The sequence below is a fragment of the Periplaneta americana genome, chromosome 9, assembly GCF_040183065.1.
Source record: "Periplaneta americana isolate PAMFEO1 chromosome 9, P.americana_PAMFEO1_priV1, whole genome shotgun sequence".
In the NCBI taxonomy this organism is placed as follows: domain Eukaryota; kingdom Metazoa; phylum Arthropoda; class Insecta; order Blattodea; family Blattidae; genus Periplaneta; species Periplaneta americana.
The window spans coordinates 58,448,974-58,470,188 of record NC_091125.1 but is presented as its reverse complement, the minus strand read 5'-3'; the positions used below and the strand labels follow the sequence as shown (position 1 = coordinate 58,470,188).

General features: G+C 37.5%; 1 protein-coding gene across 2 annotated transcripts in view; it reads right to left on the bottom strand.

The window, feature by feature from the left end:
• LOC138705955 (2-acylglycerol O-acyltransferase 1-like) overlaps positions 1-21,215 on the bottom strand; it is a 65,506-nt gene that overhangs the window by 30,620 nt on the left and 13,671 nt on the right. For both annotated transcript variants that reach the window (XM_069834769.1, XM_069834768.1), the window contains exon 2: positions 20,065-20,299. In XM_069834769.1, the coding sequence (XP_069690870.1) occupies positions 20,065-20,288 (224 nt within the window). In that variant the 5' untranslated portion in view covers positions 20,289-20,299. The remainder of the gene's footprint in view (positions 1-20,064; positions 20,300-21,215) is intronic.

Sequence of the window (21,215 nt, the reverse complement as noted above, 5' to 3'; positions counted from 1 at the left end):
AGATCTTGTCCTGTTGGGAATATAGTGAAACGGTAGCGGCTACAATATTTCTACCACAGATTGCACACACACTGTTCTGTTGGCTCGTGGAATCCTGGCTTTGAGCGTAGCTTCTGGTGGTGGAATCCGTGGACTGCTAGTCTTGTCAGGGTGCTGCGAGCTGGAAGTTTGGTCCTGTCTGATTTCTATCCATCGTGGCATCCGTTGCGAAGAACTCCTGCGAGATCTCGTCTATTTTCTTTCTTCGTTCGAGTAGAAGCTCTTCCGCTCGTTTTGAAGGCAGCAGCAGCATTTGTGTCAAACATCCTCGATGAACTTTTCCCGGGCGAGCTCGTAAGCTAGTAGTGATGGTGTATATATTGATATTACCAGAGCAGTCTTTAGAAATCCGGCTTTAACTGCTTCCAAGTGTTCCAGTGCTTTTCTTTTTGGATAAAAATGGCCAAATTAGATGTATGCCGTATGTTAGAATCGGAGATATTTTTGCTCTGAAAAGAGTCATTGCAATATCCAGCGACAGTGTCTGTAACTGTCTTATCTCTTAAATAGCTTTCGTTGCTGCTAATGCCGTTTCCTTTTCATGTAGGGCCTACTGTATGTTGAAGCATGTTCCGAAGTCTGGAAAGTTACCTCAAGATATTTGAAGATGTTCACAATCTGAACATTTTTCCCATTGAGTATGATAGATTCACTTGCTGCTATTCCCTCCCCCTCCTTTTTCTGAACACCATCTGCACAGTCTTTGTTTCGTTGACTTCTAGGCTGTTGTTGTGTGCCCATTCATTTTACACGATGAGCATTGGATCCTGTCTTTATTATGTGTTTCTCCACACAAAATGCAATGAGTTTCAACATCTTCAGAGATATGGGTTCCTTTCTGCTTCTTTGAGGTTTTTTTTTTTTTTTGGGCAAATCGCAATATAGCGAACGCAGAAGCTCCACCACGACCCCTTGCACTTTTCCCCTACTAGCTCATCAGACACTCTATGTGATAGGCTAGTGTTGTGTCGAATGCACATTTAATGTGGGTGGGGATAACTTCCCCTACTGGCGTTCGCTATATTGCGATTTATCCATTTTTTTTTTAATTTCATCTTTCTTTCGATGCTTTTGGATTAACTTCTAATATCATTTACGTTCTATAAATTACAGAACATTAACTTAAATTTTGAAAATATAGCTATATAAATACCACAAAAGAGTATTTCCGATACTGCCCAAATAAACATTGTTCGGTACTGGCCGACAAGACTGAGGGTAAGAAACCGAGATTATTCTAAAATCATCACTTCAACTACATTAAGTCAAATCAAAAAGTATTATGTTGACTACAATTAAATGATTAGTATGAGATATGATATAATACTTACCGAATTTCCCGTATTTTAAGTATCAAGGAGAGGACACGCTCTGTATACCACGAATTAAATCAGATTTTATGACATGAAAGTACAAGACACACTGTTTAAAGTCATACCTTGTATGGGTGGCCAATGACCCCTTGTTTTGGAAATATTGGCTATTGTTTGTGACATACTTTCGTTAGGTGCTCAATAGGGAAGCATTAGACTGTGTAACGGCGTAGCTCATATGGTTGGATGCTGAGTTGTTATCCAGACAACCCGAGTTCGAACCCTAATGCCTTCTCATGTTTTAAAGCTTGATATTATTATTATTATTATTATTATTATTATTATTATTATTATTATTATTATTTTAATTCACTTTCAGTTGTCAATTCCTATATTCAAAGCCATGTTGAAATGTGCGTGGTATGCATCAAAATTGATAAACGAACGAGAAGTGTTTGTGAATGTGAAGGATATCTGTTTTGCAGCAGAAGTGCGGAAAAATGTGTGTGACTGTGGACAACCTTCTTTCATTTGCTGTGCATGGTGCAGGAAATATGTATGTTTTATGTGTTTTATGAGATCATAATGAATCGGTTACAAAATAAAATGGAATAGCTGCTACAGAAATAGAACAGACACCAGTGACACATCTTACATTCCTACGTGAGCAGTATTTCATTGTTTATTCTATACAATACAATGTTAGTTAATTAGTAATTTCTTTAAAACATGATGAAGTATTCAATACATTGAGAAATATGATATACGTATGTAAATAGATAACTGTGATCACAATATTAATCATTATTAAAAGAAAAAAATATGGAACCAGTTAAGATTCTAACTTAGGTTGCCTGGATAACAACTCAGCATACAACCATACGTATGGGCTAATGCTTCACTATTGAGCACCTAACGGAAGTATGTCACAAACAATAGCCATTATTTCCAAAACGAGGGGTCATTGGCCACCCATACCAGGTATTACTTTAAACAGTACGTCTTGTACTTTCATCTCACACAATCTTATTCTATTCAGTGATATACAGAGCATGTCCTCTCCTTGTAAGCTTAATGTAACTCGTCACAATTCACAACCGTCACGTTACAAAGGGAACTGTCACCGGTCAAAATCACAATAGTGCTCACATCAAAGGGTTGTACTGGTAGTAGCTAGTTCAAGGATTATTACAGTTGCTGCCATACCTTGTCAGTGATAAAAAAAGACACTAAACGGCACTAAACGAGCTCTTCCTACCATATGTTAATTTTAGATGTGCAGGAATCACGATTTTAAGGAAAAACACGCCGATTTAGGTTTAGAGGGCGAAGTTAGTGATTGAATTTATTGTTCCACTCCACCCTCAATCCCACTTTCGAATTTCAAATTGCATACACTATTTCTTACCAATGTTTATTATTGTTTCACTAACATCACTTATCTAACTTTCATTATTTACTTTTACTTTGATTATTCACTGTCATGTTGCTTTACGGTCTTGTATTAATGTAATAAAAGCCAATATTCGATTAGAATTAGTCTGGCTGGGCAGAAGAGAAAGCTTACTGGCCTTAGCTCTGCCATAATAAATAAATAAATAAATGAATGAATGAATAAATGAATAAATGAATAAATGAATAAATGAATAAATAAATAAATAAATAAATAAATAAATAAATAAATAAGTAAATAAATAAATAAGTAAAAATAAATAAGTAAGTAAAAAAATAAATAAGTAAAAATAAATAAGTAAGTAAATAAATAAGTAAGTAAGTAAATAAGTAAGTAAGTAAATAAATAAGTAAGTAAGTAAATAAGTAAGTAAGTAAATAAGTAAGTAAGTAAATAAGTAAGTAAGTAAGTAAATAAGTAAGTAAGTAAGTAAATAAGTAAGTAAGTAAAAATAAGTAAGTAAGTAAGTAAAAATAAATAAGTAAGTAAATAAATAAGTAAGTAAATAAATAAGTAAGTAAATAAATAAGTTAGTAAGTAAGTAAATAAGTTAGTAAGTAAGTAAATAAGTTAGTAAGTAAGTAAATAAGTAAGTAAGTAAGTAAATAAGTAAGTAAATAAGTAAGTAAGTAAATAAGTAAGTAAATAAGTAAATAAGTAAATAAGTGAATAAATAAATAAATAAGTGAATAAGTAAATAAATAAATATTATTATTATTATTATCATCATTATCATTATCTTCAGGCACACCATTCTAAAGGAAATGGTAAATCCAATCTGCCTACCGACAAAAAATAAAAAAGTCGGTCCATCCGTTTCTGAGATCCAGAAACGTTTCATTTAATGAATTAAAGTTTAGTTGATATTATACAATGCTATGAAGGTACTGTACTTTTATTATTGTGTGTATTAGATAACAAATCTGTTATTTGCCTGGTATGATTGGAGTTTCTGTTGTTGCAAAATTGCCGGCGGTTTTCTTGAATTATTTTTTTTTACACTCTTTGACTCTTTGACAGATCATATCACTTGTGTAGGATATTTCAGTATTTATCATTAACACTATCAGTACATCATGAGCTATTGCTGTGATTCTGTTTCTATTGCCATTTGTTATAAATGGCTTGTATTCATTTTAACCCCTGTAATCGTATTATTGTTATTAAATTACTATAGGGGAGACTCGTCTAATTTGGAAAAATTTGTATTTTGACACAGTTTGTAGTTACATAGTCTGAAATTAAATATTCCTTTATTATGGAATGTGTTTAAACATTAAATCCCAATAAACCTCTGAAAGAAAATTCTACAAATCTAAATTACTTTATACATAACACACTAATAAATAACAAATGACATGTTTCCAGATTTGCTACTTCATCAGGATAAATTGGCAATAATACAGGGGTAATTAGGCAATAGGATTAAAAAGTAAATTTTTCAAAATAAAACAGTGGTACTAGGTTTATAAGGCTTAATTTACTGGGACAATAAGTCACTAAATATCATAAACACAAAACAAAGCAAAAAAAAAAAGAATTGAATAGATTTTTCCGACCACTCTTATTAATTATATTGAAGGGTTGTCTTCTAATTTCTTTTGCCGATAGCCCAAACCCAAGTTCTTGCATTTTGATTACATATGTCACCAGTTTTTGCTCTTCCTCAACGGTTAGAGCTAGGGGTCGTCTTTTCTTGGGAATGACGTCATCGGGTCCTGAGGATGCATACAGAAACCTCTTTAAGTTGTTAAAGGGCACATTGTACTTCTTAGAAGCCTTATAAGTCGACCATCTATCTTTCAAAACACTCCCAACCGCAGCCCGCAAATCAACTTTGGAATATTTTTCAGAATAATGTCCTCGTTCCCTTGGCATATCTGCAACACACCACACACAGTGCTGCATTGAAGACTGTAAAAATCCCTCACACGTCCCTACTCTTAAATTTTAATATCGAGTACACATCCGTGTTCAAAGAGAGCAGCATTATATCACTATAAAGGAAAATGGCTAATTCACACTACCCTGGAGAAGACATTTTTTGCTAAGAAGAACATAAAACGAGCTAAGGCCTGATGAGTTATTAACAGTAAATATTAATTATATAAATAGCTTACTTACTTACTTACAAATGGCTTTTAAGGAACCCGAAGGTTCAATTCCGCCCTCACATAAGCCCGCTATCGGTCCCTATCCTGTGCAAGATTAATCCAGTCTCTATCATTACGCCCCACCTCCCTCAAATCCATTTTAATATTATCCTCCCATCTACGTCTCGGCCTCTCTAAAGGTCTTTTTCCCTTCGGTCTCCCAACTAACACTCTATATACATTTCTGGATTCCCCCATACGTGCTACATGCCCTGCCCATCTCAAACGTCTGGATTTTAAGTTCCTAATTATATTAGGTGAAGAATACAATGCGTGCAGTTCTGTGTTGTGTAACTTTCTCCATTCTCCTGTAACTTCATCCCGCTTAGCCCCAAATATTTTCCTAAGCACCTTATTCTCAAACACCCTTAACCTATGTTCCTCTCTCAGAGTGAGAGTCCAAGTTTCACAACCATACAGAACAACCGGTAATATAACTGTTTTATAAATTCTAACTTTCAGATTTTTGGACAGCAGACTGGATGATAAGAGCTTCTCAACCGAATAATAACACGCATTTCCCATATTTATTCTGCGTTTAATTTCCTCCCGAGTGTCATTTATATTTGTTACTGTTGCTCCAAGATATTTGAATTTTTTCACCTCTTCGAAGGATAAATCTCCAATTTTTATATTTCCATTTCGTACAATATTCTGGTCTCGAGACATAATCATATACTTTGTCTTTTCGGGATTTACTTGCGAACCGATCACTTTACTTGCATCAAGTAAAATTTCCGTGTTTTCCCTAATCGTTTGTGAATTTTCTCCTAACATATTCACGTCATCTGCATAGACAAGAAGCTGATGTAACCCGTTCAATTCCAAACCCTGCCTGTTATCCTGAACTTTCCTAATGGCATATTCTAAAGCGAAGTTAAAAAGTAAAGGTGATAGTGCATCTCCCTGCTTTAGCCTGCAGTGAATTGGAAAAGCATCAGATAGAAACTGACCTATACGGACTCTGCTGTATGTTTCACTGAACACATTTTAATTAATCGAACTAGTTTCTTGGGAATACCAAATTCAATAAGAATATCATATAATACTTCCCTCTTAACCGAGTCATATGCCTTTCTGAAATCTATGAATAACTGATGTACTGTACCCTTATACTCCCATTTTTTCTCCATTATCTGTCGAATACAAAAAATCTTATCAATAGTCGATCTATTACGCCGAAAACCGCACTGATGATCCCCAATAATTTCATCTACGTACGGAGTTAATCTTCTCAAAAGAATATTGGACAAAATTTTGTACTACGTGAACAAAAGTGATATTCCTCGAAAGTTACTACAGTTGGTTTTGTCCCCCTTTTTAAAAATAGGTACAATTATGGAATTCTTCCATTGTTCTGGTACAATTTCCTGTTCCCAAATACCAAGTACAAGTTTATAAATTTCGCTATATAATGCACTTCCACCCTCTTCTATTAATTCTGCTGGAATTTGATCGATACCTGGAGACTTGTACTTTTTCAGATTGTCTATCGCAATTTCGACTTCTGAAAGCGTGGGTTCGGGTATAAATGGCTCAGCAGTTTGTATTTCAATTTCGTCCCGATCATTTCTATTTGGCCTATGTACATTTAGTAGTTGCGCAAAATAGTTTTTCCATCTGTTTAGGATTGATGGAGTGTCTGCAAGCAAGTCACCATTCTCATCCTTGATCACGTTTACCCTTGGCTGATATCCGTTCTTAAATTCCTTTATACCCTTATATAAATCCCGAATGTTTTTATTCTTGCTATTTGTTTCTACCTCATTCAGTTTTTCCTTCAAGTAGCCTCTCTTTTTATTCCTAAGTGTACGACTTGCTTCCCGTCTTTCATTGAAATAATTATCTCTCTTCTCCTCAACTGGATGCTGTAAGAATTTCAATTTTGCCTGTTTCCTTCTTTCTACTACCATGCAACAATCTTCATCAATCTTCTTTCATTGAAATAATTATCTCTCTTCTCCTCAACTGGATCCTGTAAGAATTTCAATTTTGCCTGTTTCCTTCTTTCTACTACCATGCAACAATCTTCATCAAACCACGGTTCCTTTTTCTTAGTTTCATAATAACCTATGCTCTGCTCAGCTGCAATTTTGATACTATCTCTGATATTTTCCCACACGCTATTAACATCTAATTCTTTCTCAACTTCGTCGGAACTTTCTAAAGTGGCAAACCTATTCGAAATTTCGACCTGATAATTTTGCTTAGCTTCCTCGTCCTTTAATTTCAAAATATTGAATTTAGTAATATTAACCTGTTGCTCTACTCGCTTGGCTACAGATAATCTTTCTCTTAATTCTCCAATCACCAAATAATGATCAGAATTACAGTCTGCACCCCTGAAAGTTCGAATATCTACTATACTAGTATGTCTCCGTTTATCTATCAAGATGTGAGCTATTTGGTTGTGTGTCAATCCATCTGGAGAAGTCCAAGTATATTGTGTATATCCTTATGGGGGAATGTTGTACTTTTGACAATTAAATTTTTCGATGTGGCAAAGTTGACTAATCTAACTCCATTGTCACTACTAATTGCGTGTAGGCTCTCTTTTCCAATAGTTGGTCAAAATAGCTTACCTTATAATATAGAATCTCAGCTTTTGATACATAATGCACAAACAAACGTAGGTAATGAACAACACTTTCTTTCCGTCTTTGTATACACACGTCCACACAACCACCATGTCAACAGGAAGTATTCAACACTTCTTTCTATTAGTAACAATATCTGCCACTATAATGCGCGGATTCGGATGAAACGAAAACTAAAAGTACAGTCAGATGTTGCACTCTATGAAGGTGTCGTTGATCTTCTTTAAACTCTGGAGAAAATTTGTCAATAAAATAAATACAAGAATATTGCCAAATTTCCCATATTGCCAAATTTGCCGAGTTTCCCCTACTATACATTAGATAATTCCCTTTAACAAATCATGCTTCAAATATTGGCTGGCTGGCTGGCTTTACAAGGACTGGGCCCAGGATGGATCTGTACTGGGCCATTGTGCGCCCTATATATGCAATGATTGTCCAAGTTCGACAGTTGGCCTGATGGAATTTGTGAACTCGACGCTGACAAGTGGGCCATCCTGCCACAGCCCCTGATAGAGTTGGGTCGCGTTTCGTGGGCGAATAGCCTGATAGCCTCACTGGCCCGGAGCCTTAAGCCTTTCTTGATCAATCGACGCTGTCAGGTGAGTCATTCTGCCTCAGCACCTGATAGAAACGAATCTCGGCGGCATAGGCTATGAGTAGCTTGAAAAACTCCAGGCACTTCCTATATCGGCATCGGAAACTCGTGCGTGGTACAGAAGTACAGATTGGGTATTCTTACTAGTGTCGCTGTACCTCCTCTCACCGGCTTTAAAGTTAATGTGGTTGACTAGCATCTTATCTAAGCGCGCCAACGCGCTTTGAGATTTTTTTTATCTAATTGCAGGTACTTGAATTTTTGTCATTCACCAGTTGTGTAGATCAGTTTATGGACAGATTCCTTCTCCAGGATGCGGCTTAGAGGGCTGGTCTACTCTACACCCGCGATGAGATGAGATGTCACAGGGTTACCGGAGCTCCGGAGAAGATCTCTGTGTTATCAGGACTACGGGTTTGCCCAACATGTTATAAATTAGGGATACGTTAGGGGTCGAACTCAAGTCCATATGATGAGTTCAGCGTTCTAGCCAGTGTAGTGATTATTCAACAGTTTATCGAAATATGTAATTGATATCATGAAATAATTGAAATATTTGTGTTCATAATTACTGAAAGATCTTTCCACCGTAACTGTCGCTCTTGCAATGACAAGAATAATTAGATTAACAGTAGGTGCCAAATCTAGGAAATCGTGTAGGACCATTTAAAAACCTACAAATAATATCTATGGCTTGTCAGTATATTTTTTTTTATTAATAAACTTCTTCGTAGGCCTATATAATCGTGAAAACTTTGGAACTAATTCAACAGTTCAAAGCATAAATACGCGTCAAAAATAACTTTCATACTCCATTGGCAAGTCTGCGTGATATCAAAAAGGAGCGCGTTATATGGCAGTAAAATTTTAATAGTCTCCCTATGGATATAAAAATTCAAACTTAAAACATAAGATTATTTAGGGCTAAATTAAAGAATTGCCTAATATCATTGAGACCTCCTAATTGTCTGAAGTGACTGAAAAATAGCTCTATATCGTCACTGGAAAAATTACGCATCAGAATACAGTGAAAACCTGTGTTTAACAAATAGTGATGCAGACGACAGTTAACTGTATAGTGATGATCAGACATTGTATGTTTCTGAACTGAACATTCTTGTCTTTTTCGACCTTCCGCTTGAATTTGAGCGATATACGGCAGAAATGTGTCTGTGAGCCATTGGAGACGTTCATGACTAAGTGAAAAAATAAATGCAACTTGTTCTCATTGCAAGAACGGTAGGCCTCTGTTGGACTGCATACGTCGTGAATGCCAACCACTTATTTTTTATCTTTTTCAAGAACTTGAAAGTTGCTTGTTGCTTGTACGCTCTTTTTTTTTTTTTACCGAAGCGTTCACATTGAACAACTGCAAGTTGGAAGTGCAGCTGTGACAGAATCTGAGAATAATAATTTCGCACATTTGACATTCATTTTCTCAAGATTGGATGGGTATACCATTTTCGTCGACAAATGACGAACTGTAGTGAAATTCATGTTGGTACCAGAACTCTGCAGCGTGTACTTATCTTCCCGAAACGATTCCTCCAGGAACTGAGATCGCAAGTTCTTTGTGATGTAACTGATCTAAGCTAAGAAATAACTTACGGCTTTCATCCAAAGGGTGTTGTGTTTCTAGTGCACTCTTACCACCACACATTTTTTCATACAACGAGACCTTTACTTTACAATTATCTGTCACAATCCGCAAGACAGAAAATCCTGTTTCTTCAACAGCAGCAATCACTTTCACTGTTTTCTTGTTTAATTGGTCACCATCCAGATTAGAACAGAAAAAGAATGCCACAGGAATTCGGTTCTGTTTCCTCATTCTTTGCTGGCTTCATTTGTCTGTTCATCAAACAGTTCGTTCCTCCCATGAAATAGGTCTAGTTGCCTGTATTATTGAATATATTATTTGAATGTACCGAAGTACATATGATATTTCCATGCAGATATTCTGCGTCATCATACGATGAAAGAGTAATGGAACGGAGAAAAATTCTCTCCGGCGCCGGGATTTGAAGCCGGGTTTTCAGCTCTACGTGCTGTCAGCTGAAAACCCGGCGCCGGAGAGAATTTTTCTCCGTTCCATTACTCTTTCATTGTAATATTGAAGTTTGGCTTGAATAGCCATCTCATCATCAATGGGGGAACCAAATTTATCTTGTTCTGTGTTAAGATTTTCTACTTCAATTTTTAATCTCTCTTCAGTGTCCCGGGCAGAGTCCTGCAGACTGGCCCTCAGCGCAGCACTGTCAGTCCTAATGCTTAAGCAGCCCAGCCCACCCCACCCAAGACCAACACTGCTTGGCGCGGCCGCTTCGTAGCCCTTCACGCTGGGTTACGCAGCCCCGTGGTGGGAATATAATGGTGTAGCAGACGGTTGACTCAAACTCGTTTTCTACTGCGCATGTCGTCACTTGGGAAGCAGCAGCGGCGCGCTAATTCGCACCGCAGTGCTCGAGGAACAAAACAAACAGCTGTTGTGTGTACGTGCACGGGGTTAATTCTTTGTTTATATATATTATATTGAATGGTATTCTTGTATCAGTAATGCTATTAATGTGACACATGCTATTAGTATGCCTGGATGTGCAGTATCTGGTTGAGTTACAATCGAAAAACAAAAGGAACTGACGTAAAATATTATAGGTTTCCGAAGAATGAAGACTTGGCAAGACAATGGTTGCATGCTTGTAGAAGGGAGGATGAAGTCAATTTACAGCACGATGAGTTTTCTCGCATGTTACTAAATTTTATTTGCTTCGCAACTCATTTGCAAAATATATTTTCATGTTAAACTTATTGTTTGACTTATTCCGTAGATTGCTTGAGGGAAAAGAAAGGGGGTAAAAATCTTAAGACTTAATGTTGTTTCAGCTCGAATATGTTCACTTCATTTGGAGGAGTCAAGTTACGAACTACCTTTAAAGCAGAAACTCCTAAATTATGAACCAAAAAACAGTCGTAATCTGAAAGTAGACGCTGTACCGACAAAAGCTCTGGCGCAGTCTTGCTTGAAACGAAAATCATCAGATAATCTGAGATTGGACAGATGTGAAAAACGGAGGAGGAAAGAAATTAATGACATCATTGCCAATAGTTCATGTACTGTTCAGGCCACTTCCAAAACCAATTCAGACGAACATGTATCAGAGAATAGTGCATTAGACCTAAATAACAAAACGTGAGTAATTACAGCAATTATATAATTATAATAACTATTAACTGGTATGTTCCTGTGTGTCATATTGTTAAAATTTTTCACATATGAGTCACTCCGCAGAAGAGAATAATTTTCTCATAGTTCAAAACTTTCTAAACTAAAAGGACTTAATTACATATCTCACAAAATGTTAAAGCTGTGGTATCTTTTAACAACTTCCTTCCAGACAGAAAAGGCTTCAGTAAATGGAAGGATCCAATTGTCTCGAATGTCAATAGAGGAGCAAAAAAGGCGTCAATCAATGGGCATAAAATAATTATTTTCTCGCTTAACCCTAGCATTATCACGGTTGGGAAAAAATTGCCCACCCTTTTTATTTTCCAAATTTTTTTGAATTAATGAAATCTGACAGCTTTCACCTTTACTTTATTTGTCTCTAACATGATAAAGTATACACACATGTGTTCTGTTTTAAATTTCAAATATAGCAGACTAATAATTTGAAGTATTTGTTAGTGGACAGATTTTACCCACCCTTGGCATTTCATATGACCTACGCTTTTAAACATTTTCAAGTTTGAATTGTGTGATTTTTGTCCATTGTTGTAACTGTTTGCAATGCCGTTAAAGTGGTTTACTGTTTCAATTCTCCACTTTACCATTTACTTGCAGTATAGAAACTTGAGTTGGTAAATTTGTTCTTTCTCTATTGGTGTTTATTCAAATCTAGTTGTATTAAGGGATACAGAACATAGACATGAGTTGTTTTTGTAGATAATAGCAGCCTTAATATTTTGGATGAAAGTGATATTATAGTGCTAAATTGGAAATTGATTTACAGGCGGAGTTGAAGAAAGAAAGTGGTAGTGAGGAAGATAATACAGAAGCGGTTGGTGAGGGTGAATCAAGGTCTATTTCAAGTACTAGCTGCTAATAAGAAAAACGTTCACATTACGAAAATTAATGTCAGATGTGGAAATTGTGGACTTAATTTGTGTAAAAATTATTCAGATATTAAAATTGTGTGCAGGAGCATTTTACTAAAAGAAATATGCAGAATCACTGGAATGAAAAACTGATGTGTGTTTTTTTAAGTAATGTAAAAATGTTGACGATGAAACTTTATTGAACGTACAGTATTTCTGGAGCTCGGAATCAAAACGCGTTAAGTCCACATTTTATCGAAAATGCGTTTTTTCCGAATTTGCCTTCTTTTAGGGACACTTCATCATGCTACACTTGACATTTGTTGCAATTCACATTTTTAGCCTCTTTAAAGCCAGCCTGAAATCGAAGGTCTGATTCAGAACGTATTCTGTCCATCACCCTGAATGGATCAAACCGAGTTAAGTCCATGAACTTAAGATATCTTCTAACGAAAGCAGTACACCAGAATGAACGTAATTAATTCGACACCTGCCTTTAACAAATGTTCATTATTGACTCTTTTCTAAAGTTTGCTTGTTGCTACCTTTAAGTTCATGCAGTCAGATTTAAAAGGACGGGTTTATTGTCTGGAATCTCTATTTAAATCTCCACGCGCAGACAGCGAATTGTTGGTGTGCGGTAAGTGGCATTTAAAGGCAGATGGAGGTCGTTTACAATAAACATGCGTCTTTTACTACAAATTGTGATATTATACTCATAATTTGGTAACAATTTGAACAGTAAGCTTCGAAAGACTCCAGTACAAAACATTGTTTGCACTCCCACGTTGTTTCGCTTCTTTCTTGTGAGATTTACAAACTTTGCAGGTTCTCGCTGGCTTCTTTTTCTGTGGGTGGTAGGTATATGACGGGGGGGGGGAATAAGCCCAACAGTTTGCTTGTAATATTGTCGTCGTAACTCCAGCATCCCCTGCCCTTTCACTAACACTGCAGTTAGGCAAGGTTAACCGTCTATAAAATGCCTGCTTCCAGGTCTAGTCGAAGATTTGTATAGATCCTTTCCTTCCTGGGTTTGCTTCCATTCACGGTCTTATATGCAATTATGTAGACATTCAAAAGCTGAAAAGTACCATAAATATTGTATTGAAGAAACATTTCTGTAATTTTTTTTTTACGTATTTTCCCATAATGGAGAAGGGATATAAGACTTCATTCTGACGCTGACCTGACAGTCAACCCACAACATAACGCTATTGTACTCTATTACGCCCTTCAGTTTCACCACTGTTTATTCCCCTTCATTGTTACCCTTTTTCCTTTATGTTGACCATGTGAATGTTGTGCTTCGTAGACAGACCTTTTCTGTCATCTCACTTTACTGCCAATAACTCTTACAAGACCTCGATTCTGACTCCATTTCTTAAACTTTGTTCATTCCACTTAGAATGCAGGACAGAACTTCAATACACTTTTATTCAAACAGTTAGAACTCTGGAAAACATTTCGCGTATATTTAGAGGAAAATAACTCCTCTTCTTCACGAAAGATCGTTTTACAACCTACAGCAACCCTCTAAATAGACAACTTGAATGAAAACTGTCAATAAAAGTCGCAGGGTCACAAAGACGTCATGTCTAGACGGCTATGCTTTGGGAGCGCATCACAAGACGTTAGTAGGGAAGGGATTAGTTAATACAGCTTCTTGGTATTCGTAATCAATTAACCTACCCCACTTCCAAAACCTTACGGAGATGAGCTGAGCTGAGCTAAGCTAGCAAGCAGCGAGAGAGTTTGCAATGCTTCCCGCGTGACGTCATCACGTAGCAGGAGAACGGGCGAGACTGCGCACTGCTTCACCATTATATTCCCACCACGACGCAGCCCAGCTTAGCCCACCGCACTGAGCAGTGCGGTGACGTCACCCCACCAGTTGATTGCATTCTACTCCTTTCCAGCTTGCGCTTGGCGTGGGGCATAAGCATACAGGACACAGTACAAAATTAAAATATTTTCCACTGCTGTCGAACACAGATTTAAAAACTGTCCCTATGGTACTTTTTGAAATTTTCATCCGACTTTGTATTTTTAAACTTTCTAGCAGCGATTTTCTCCTTCACTACTTTTTATCTAGAGAGATTGTATTTTAGAAAGTATGCTTTCACGGCCGGTGTCTGTGATGAAGTTTTTCCGGGCTGCTATTACACTATCAAAGTTTTTTGCAAAGATCTTTTTATAAAATATATACCTATTATACAATATATGACAGTGTAATGGATTTTCTTTTGTAAAAGTTCCTTTGATAAAAGATCTTTTATTAAATGTAAGTGCAGCTTGTTATCTTTGATAAAAGATTTCTATACCTTGAAACAAATATGGCGGAACGCAAATATAACTAGATTGTTGCTACCACAAAAATTCTGATATCGGAGTATGAAGCAAATGAAATGTAAATAAATAATTTTTATAATATAATTTTAATATTATTAGGGCGAATCCGGAAATGCATATAGAGTGTTAGTTGGGAGGCCGGAGGGAAAAAGATCTTTGGCAAAGCCGAGACGTAGATGGGAGGCTAATATTAAAATGGATTTGAGGAAAGTGGGATATGATGATAGAGACTGGATTAATCTTGCACAGGATAGGGACCGATGGCGGGGTTATGTAGGGCGGCAATGAACCTGCGGGTTCGTTAAAAGTCATTTCTAAGTAAATAATATTTTATAATAATTTGTATAACTTTCCAAGTCCTCTCATTGTAGCTCTTTCAATAAGTTTAGAAGTATACCTCTCTTATCACGTCTTACAATCCATGGTTTAAGCCCTGACCAGATATTTATTCATGGTGTTATAAACTTAACGCGTAAATAACAGTGTAAACAAATCGTAAACTTAACGCGTAAATATTAGTGTCAACAAATCCACGGAACGCGTGTTCATTGTTGTGGAAAAAATGTTAGGAGAGATTTGTTCCTAATTTTAGGTCATGTTTGATAAAATCTTCTGAAAAGATTTCATGTAGTGTAATATACCCCAAATCCTATCTTTTATCAAAGATCTTTGATGTAATATTTTAGCATAATATTCTTTGTCAAAGAATTTTGATAGTGTAATAGCAGCCTCACAGAGACTGTATTTTCTTTGCGATGCACCATTATTTGAACTCATCTTGAAAAACAGAAATCAAATGTTTGAAACAGTAGCTGATCGTTATCGAACAGTACATACAAGCACAAACCCGCACCAACTCAATTCATAAGTAACTGATAGCGGAAGCTTGGGCTCATGCTTTGATACAAACCAGTCCACCGCACTAAACCGCTCCACAAGCAGTCCGCCGCGACCCGTGCGGTGGTGCAGGGTGACGGCACGGGCTAGTTCCGTGCGACACTGCTTAGCCCGTTGCGGTCAGCGAAGGGGAAGCCGGTGGATTTGGACAAATCTGCACGACTCTGGTCCCGGGTAATGCCTGTCTGTCCGGAGGATAAGCCAATATATTTCTTAAGGGTACTTCTGTGAAGCAAGTGCAAAGTATTCATCGATCTGATAAACTCATAATCTTTAGGAGAACTGTTGTGCCAGAAAACACAGTTTTAGAATATCCTCAGTATACTTATTTTTTTCTTTCCAAAAGCTCAAAGTTGTTCCAACAGAAATGTTGCCATCATGTTTTCGGATAAGCTAGCAGCTAATAAAGAATCATATAACTTTTCGGCGAATGATTTTTTTATTTTTTTCTCTTGAGCCTTGCAGACAACTTGGCACATTTTGCTCTTAGTTCAGTTATGATTTTACTTTTTCTCCTTAGGGCTCGTGACAAAGTATTTTTTTTTCCATTTAAAACATTTATGTCGTTCAAATTACGGGCAATAGCTATGTCTATCAGTATCAACTTGGAAACCTGATTTTCGTCACACGCTGGTTCCGATCTGGCCCTGTTGGTTCTGGTTCTCACCTTGACTCCAAAATTCGGCTTGTTTTTCGAAAAGCAAAACCATAATTTCTTTTAGCCGCGACATTACATTTGCGAATGCCTTTGTCGTGTCCTTGAAGATATGAAAAATGATCGGGACGGAATTTGGAAGGAGTCGCCTGTTTTTAGTGGAAATACTAAAATAAGATATGTCAAAATGTGAACTGCACACTACAGATCTTCTTTTTGAAGGTTGCCACAAACTACTTTTGTTCAGGTCTTGCCGCGATATTGATTTAACCCATTTTTGACGCAAGTCAACATTTGATGGAAATTGATGGAAAGTGATGTCAATTTCATTTTTATCTCCACTTTTACAAAAGGGTACGCAACAGTGAACTATTATGAATCGAAGTGTAGATTGGAATATCAAAGCCGTAACCTGAAAACAATAAGACATTGTGTATGCAAACAAAGTAGGCGTACAATAGGATTAGGATCAGTCATTTGGGCATGCTGTACATGTTAAACAGGAAACAAGTAACGAACTTATGTCTACCGGTTGCCCATAATTTACTGTACACATAAAAACACTTTTCACAAGCTTTTTCCGAGCTATATGTAAACCAGTATCTCAATTAATGCGCCAATTCCCCTACACAACCAATGTAAATTCGGTGTAAACAGCAGTGTAATTGTCTGATATCTAGCGGCGGAGTTCAGAGACCTTGTATAACTATAGCGTAGGCAATGTCTCAGCACATCACATTATTCATGACGTGCTTAAGTTTCACAAAGTATCTGCAAGGTGAGTGCCACGGCAGCTCACTTCAGAACTGAAACAACGACGTGTTGACACTTGTGAAGAACTTCTGCGGCGCTTTGAAGGAGTCGCCTGAAGGTGATAGCTTCCTTGCAAGAATCGTTACTGGAGACGAAACCTGGGTACAGTACCATCAGCCCGAAACAGAGAGAGCAAGCAAGGAATGGCGCCATTCCTCATCACTAAAACCCAAGAAGTTCCGGACGCAGACATCTGCAGGATAGGTTATGCTGAATCTATTTTGGGACGAACGAGGCGTTATCTTGGAGCACTACACACGCCTAGGGGAAACATCATCACCAGTGAGTCACATTCAGATTTGTTAAAAAATTATCTTCGGCTTGAAATCAAATCAAAGTGAAAATTCGTTTTCGAAATGTTAAGGAGGTCAGACGACGCCCTACTGCTGGGCAACCGCGAATTTCTTTAAGGTGAGAAGATGAAGCCTAACTCAGGGCGCATTTAGAAGACCCTTTCCTCACTGCTAATCAGTAGAAGGCTGTGTCTACTTTCTCGGTTATTAACCGTTTGGGAATAGCTGATCTTAGAAAATGCAGGGCTGCTCGGAAAGAAAACATTGAAGAACAAGCTGTAGATCCCCTAGTCTTTGTGACCAGTTTAGAGGATTTCGATTGGAGAGAAGTACTTTTTCACAATGAAACATCTACTGTATTTTGATAGATAACAACGGACCTGTCGGAGTCTATCATGAGTCTGATCGTAGATTTTATACTATATAGTTTGACCGACGTCGAAGGTCGAGACGCATTAACATGTTACGCTGGGGCTGCATCTCTCGTGATGGGGTAGGTGTCTTAAAGCATGTCTATGGCCGGATGCGTTCGCCGGAGTATATGAGCCTTTTGAAAAAACATGTTATTCCCTAAGTACAAGAACGTTATCCCATAGGACCATTAAGATTCCAGCAGTATTGCTGTCCGGTTCACACTTCACAAGACGTTCAAATAGATTCAAAGAAGGCCTGAGATGAAAGTGATCCATTGGCATCCCAGGTCACAAGATCCGAAGGTCGTTGAAAATTTATGGGCGAAACTAAGAAGAAAAATATTTAGACAATAACTACTTCGGAATACAAAAGAAATCTATGGTAAAGATTTTAACGCTTTGGAGGACCTCTCCCAGGATTAGTTCCTACGAGGGTTGATCCCTATGCTGTAGCCCTGACCTATTTCTAGTTGACCTAAGATTTATATTTTGTGCCACATAATGATTGAAATGTGTTATGCTACTTGCCAACCTGCAAGTCTTTACTCGTACATGTCCGCATTGGCTCGAAGCAGGTGTTCGAGTGGCCGTAGGTTCTGTGTCAGTAGAGAAATGGAACCTCTCAGAAAAGAGCTGTGATTAAATACCTGCAAAAGAAGGGGATTTCTCCATCTTAAATTCACCAATATATGACAGGCACCTTAGGAGAATCTACTATATCATATGGTGTAACTGACACAACACTAGAAAACATCAATAAAGAGCATGATTTAGTGCTGCAAGTTCGACGAGTCACCATCAGGAATATAGCAGAGGAAATAGGTTTCTCATGCCATAGTGTGCACAATATTTCGTTAAACGAATTAGGTATGAAAAAAAAATAACTGCAAGGTGGGTGCCTCGAATAATCATGGCTACCATAGAAACCGACGTCACACGCAGATGCTTCATAGCCATCTAAGCTACTTATACGACACGGAAGGCCTGGTTTTTGCGCGGAGTGCCTATTTCGTCACGAAGAACTGGGTCCAAAATATAGACAACAAACGTTATTGTGTAGATCACGCTATGAAAGGTCTCCAAGAGTTGGGTCATTACTTTTTTCTAGTACTGTACAGCACTGATGCAGCAGTCACCTACGTAATGATAATGGTTATCGATGCCGACTAGCGTGTAGAGAGCACCATTTATCTGCGTCGGGTACACGGCTACTTTGTCCATTGGAAATTTGCTTTAGTTGGTCCAATTTGTTGAGGTAGCGTATAGACGGAATGTAAAAGAGCGTACTCGATTAATTCGTGAATATCACTTTAGAAACTGAATAAATATCAAATTTACCTTTATAATGTAATACGTTTTAAGAAGTAATGTAGGAAATGAATTAACATCGTAGTTAAACAATTACCTGTACACAAAAATGTGGAAGGCTTGTATTCCTCTTGATATGAGGAATGTTAATACAGAGAAATCTGTATAGATATTGACACAGTTTTATCATAGCCTACATCGTTTCATGTTGCTTTACATGAAAGATTACTTCACTCAAGCGTCGATTCAAGGGCATAGAGTTCGGGTCCGAATGATCACAGCGGCTTGAAAAAGAATCGCTTCTGTATCTATTATATGTACTGTGTCAATTTAATTTTCTTAAAGTACTGAAGAGCAAAGAGAAAAGGTTCGGAACAGAATTAACAATATTATTTCTACGTACTCATACCTTCTAAACTCAACTAATGAATTGTTTATGCTTGTAGGCCTATGTTTGAGATGGCAGGGCATGTAACACGTAAATGTTATGTTTTATTTAACGACGCTCGCAACTGCAGAGGTTATATCAGCGTCGCCGGATGTGCCGGAATTTTATCCCGCAGGAGTTCTTTTACATGCCAGTAAATCTACTGACATGGGCCTGTCGCATTTAAGGACAATTAAATGCCATCGACCTGGCCCGGGATTGAACCCGCAACCTTGCGCATGTAACACGTATGGGCGAATCCAGAAATGCATATAGAATGTTAGTTGGGAGACCGGAGGGAAAAAGACCTTTGGGGAGGCCGAGACGTAGATGGGAGAATAATATTAAAATGAATTTGAGGGAGGTGGGATATGATAATAGAATGGATTAATCTTGTGCACGATAGGGACCGATGGTGGGCTTATGTGAGTGCGGAAATGAACCTCCGGGTTCCTTAAATACCATTTGTAAGTAAGTAATTATCTAAATTGAATTAATTTGCTTGCTATGTATTGTATAACTTTGTAGAACTTTCGAATTGTTCCACGTCTCAAAGCTGTAATGCTGAGGTAGGCCTAAGTTCTATGGAATACAATAATAGAAATGAAAAAATTGATGATCCCTGACTTTATATTGTGTTGCATTAATGAAAATTTCTTACCTTCTTCGAAACGAGTCGCTTGAATCATGGTCATACCACACCCATGCGTAATACAAGAGCACGAGAGGATAGTATCGCGTATATAACAATATGTATAAGACCAGTGGAACTGAAACGAACAGCCCGCAGATACAAACTGTCATGAAAGTGATGCATGCTAATGTCTGCAGGTGCCACTTCAATGTTGAGTGGCAAGAACCAGTCTTCTTGTCCACCACGTCCATGATAATTTCACCTGAAACAAAGGCAAACTTTATAGTTGCCATGGGACTAAACAAAACAAATATGTAAATATACACTCTACCACTTTGTTTTTACTTTTTTTGAAGTTGTTTTGTCCACACCTGTGGGGTAACGGTTAGCACGTCTAGCCGCGAAACCAGGTGGCCCGGGTTCGATTCCCGGTCGGGGCAAGTTACCTGGTTGAGATTTTTTCCGGGGTTTTCCCTCAACCCAATATGAGCAAATGCTGGGTAACTTTCGGTGGTGGACCCCGGAATCATTTCACCGGCATTATCACCTTCATCTCATTCAGACGCTAAATAACCTAAGCTGTTGATAAAGCGTCGTAAAATAACGTACTAAAATAAAAAAAATTGAAGTTGTTTTGTTTATTCACCTGTCTTACTATTAATTACGAAACGTTAACTGTTGAGCATAAATAGATGAAAGTATTCAGTATCTACCAATCATCATATCTGGGAATGATGGACATTAAATATAATAATTTTATTGCAATTTGATAACACACATTTACTTTATATGAAAAATACAATGGCCATAAACATGCTCCCAAATTTCAGCATTGTTTTTGCCTGACGGTCTCGCAGAATCCTTCATTACCCACAGGAGTCGAATACATGAACTAAAGCAGATACTGGAGTAAGAGCTGCTATAGCAGCAGGAAGTCAAGAAGAAAATGGAATTTGAGAAGAAAGAAGTGCAATGGATTGAATTCTGGTGAGTTTGGAGGCCAAGTATGTTCGGATCTCGATGAGACGAACTGCGGCCTGTATTCAAGCAGATGGTCGACATTTTGAACAGTTCATCTAAGCAAATGTAAACAAAATGCCTTAGCTGCGGTACGTCCGAAGAAATGACGGGCTTTTCTAAAATAGATTTTATTGATCGTTCAGCGCTGTAACACTATA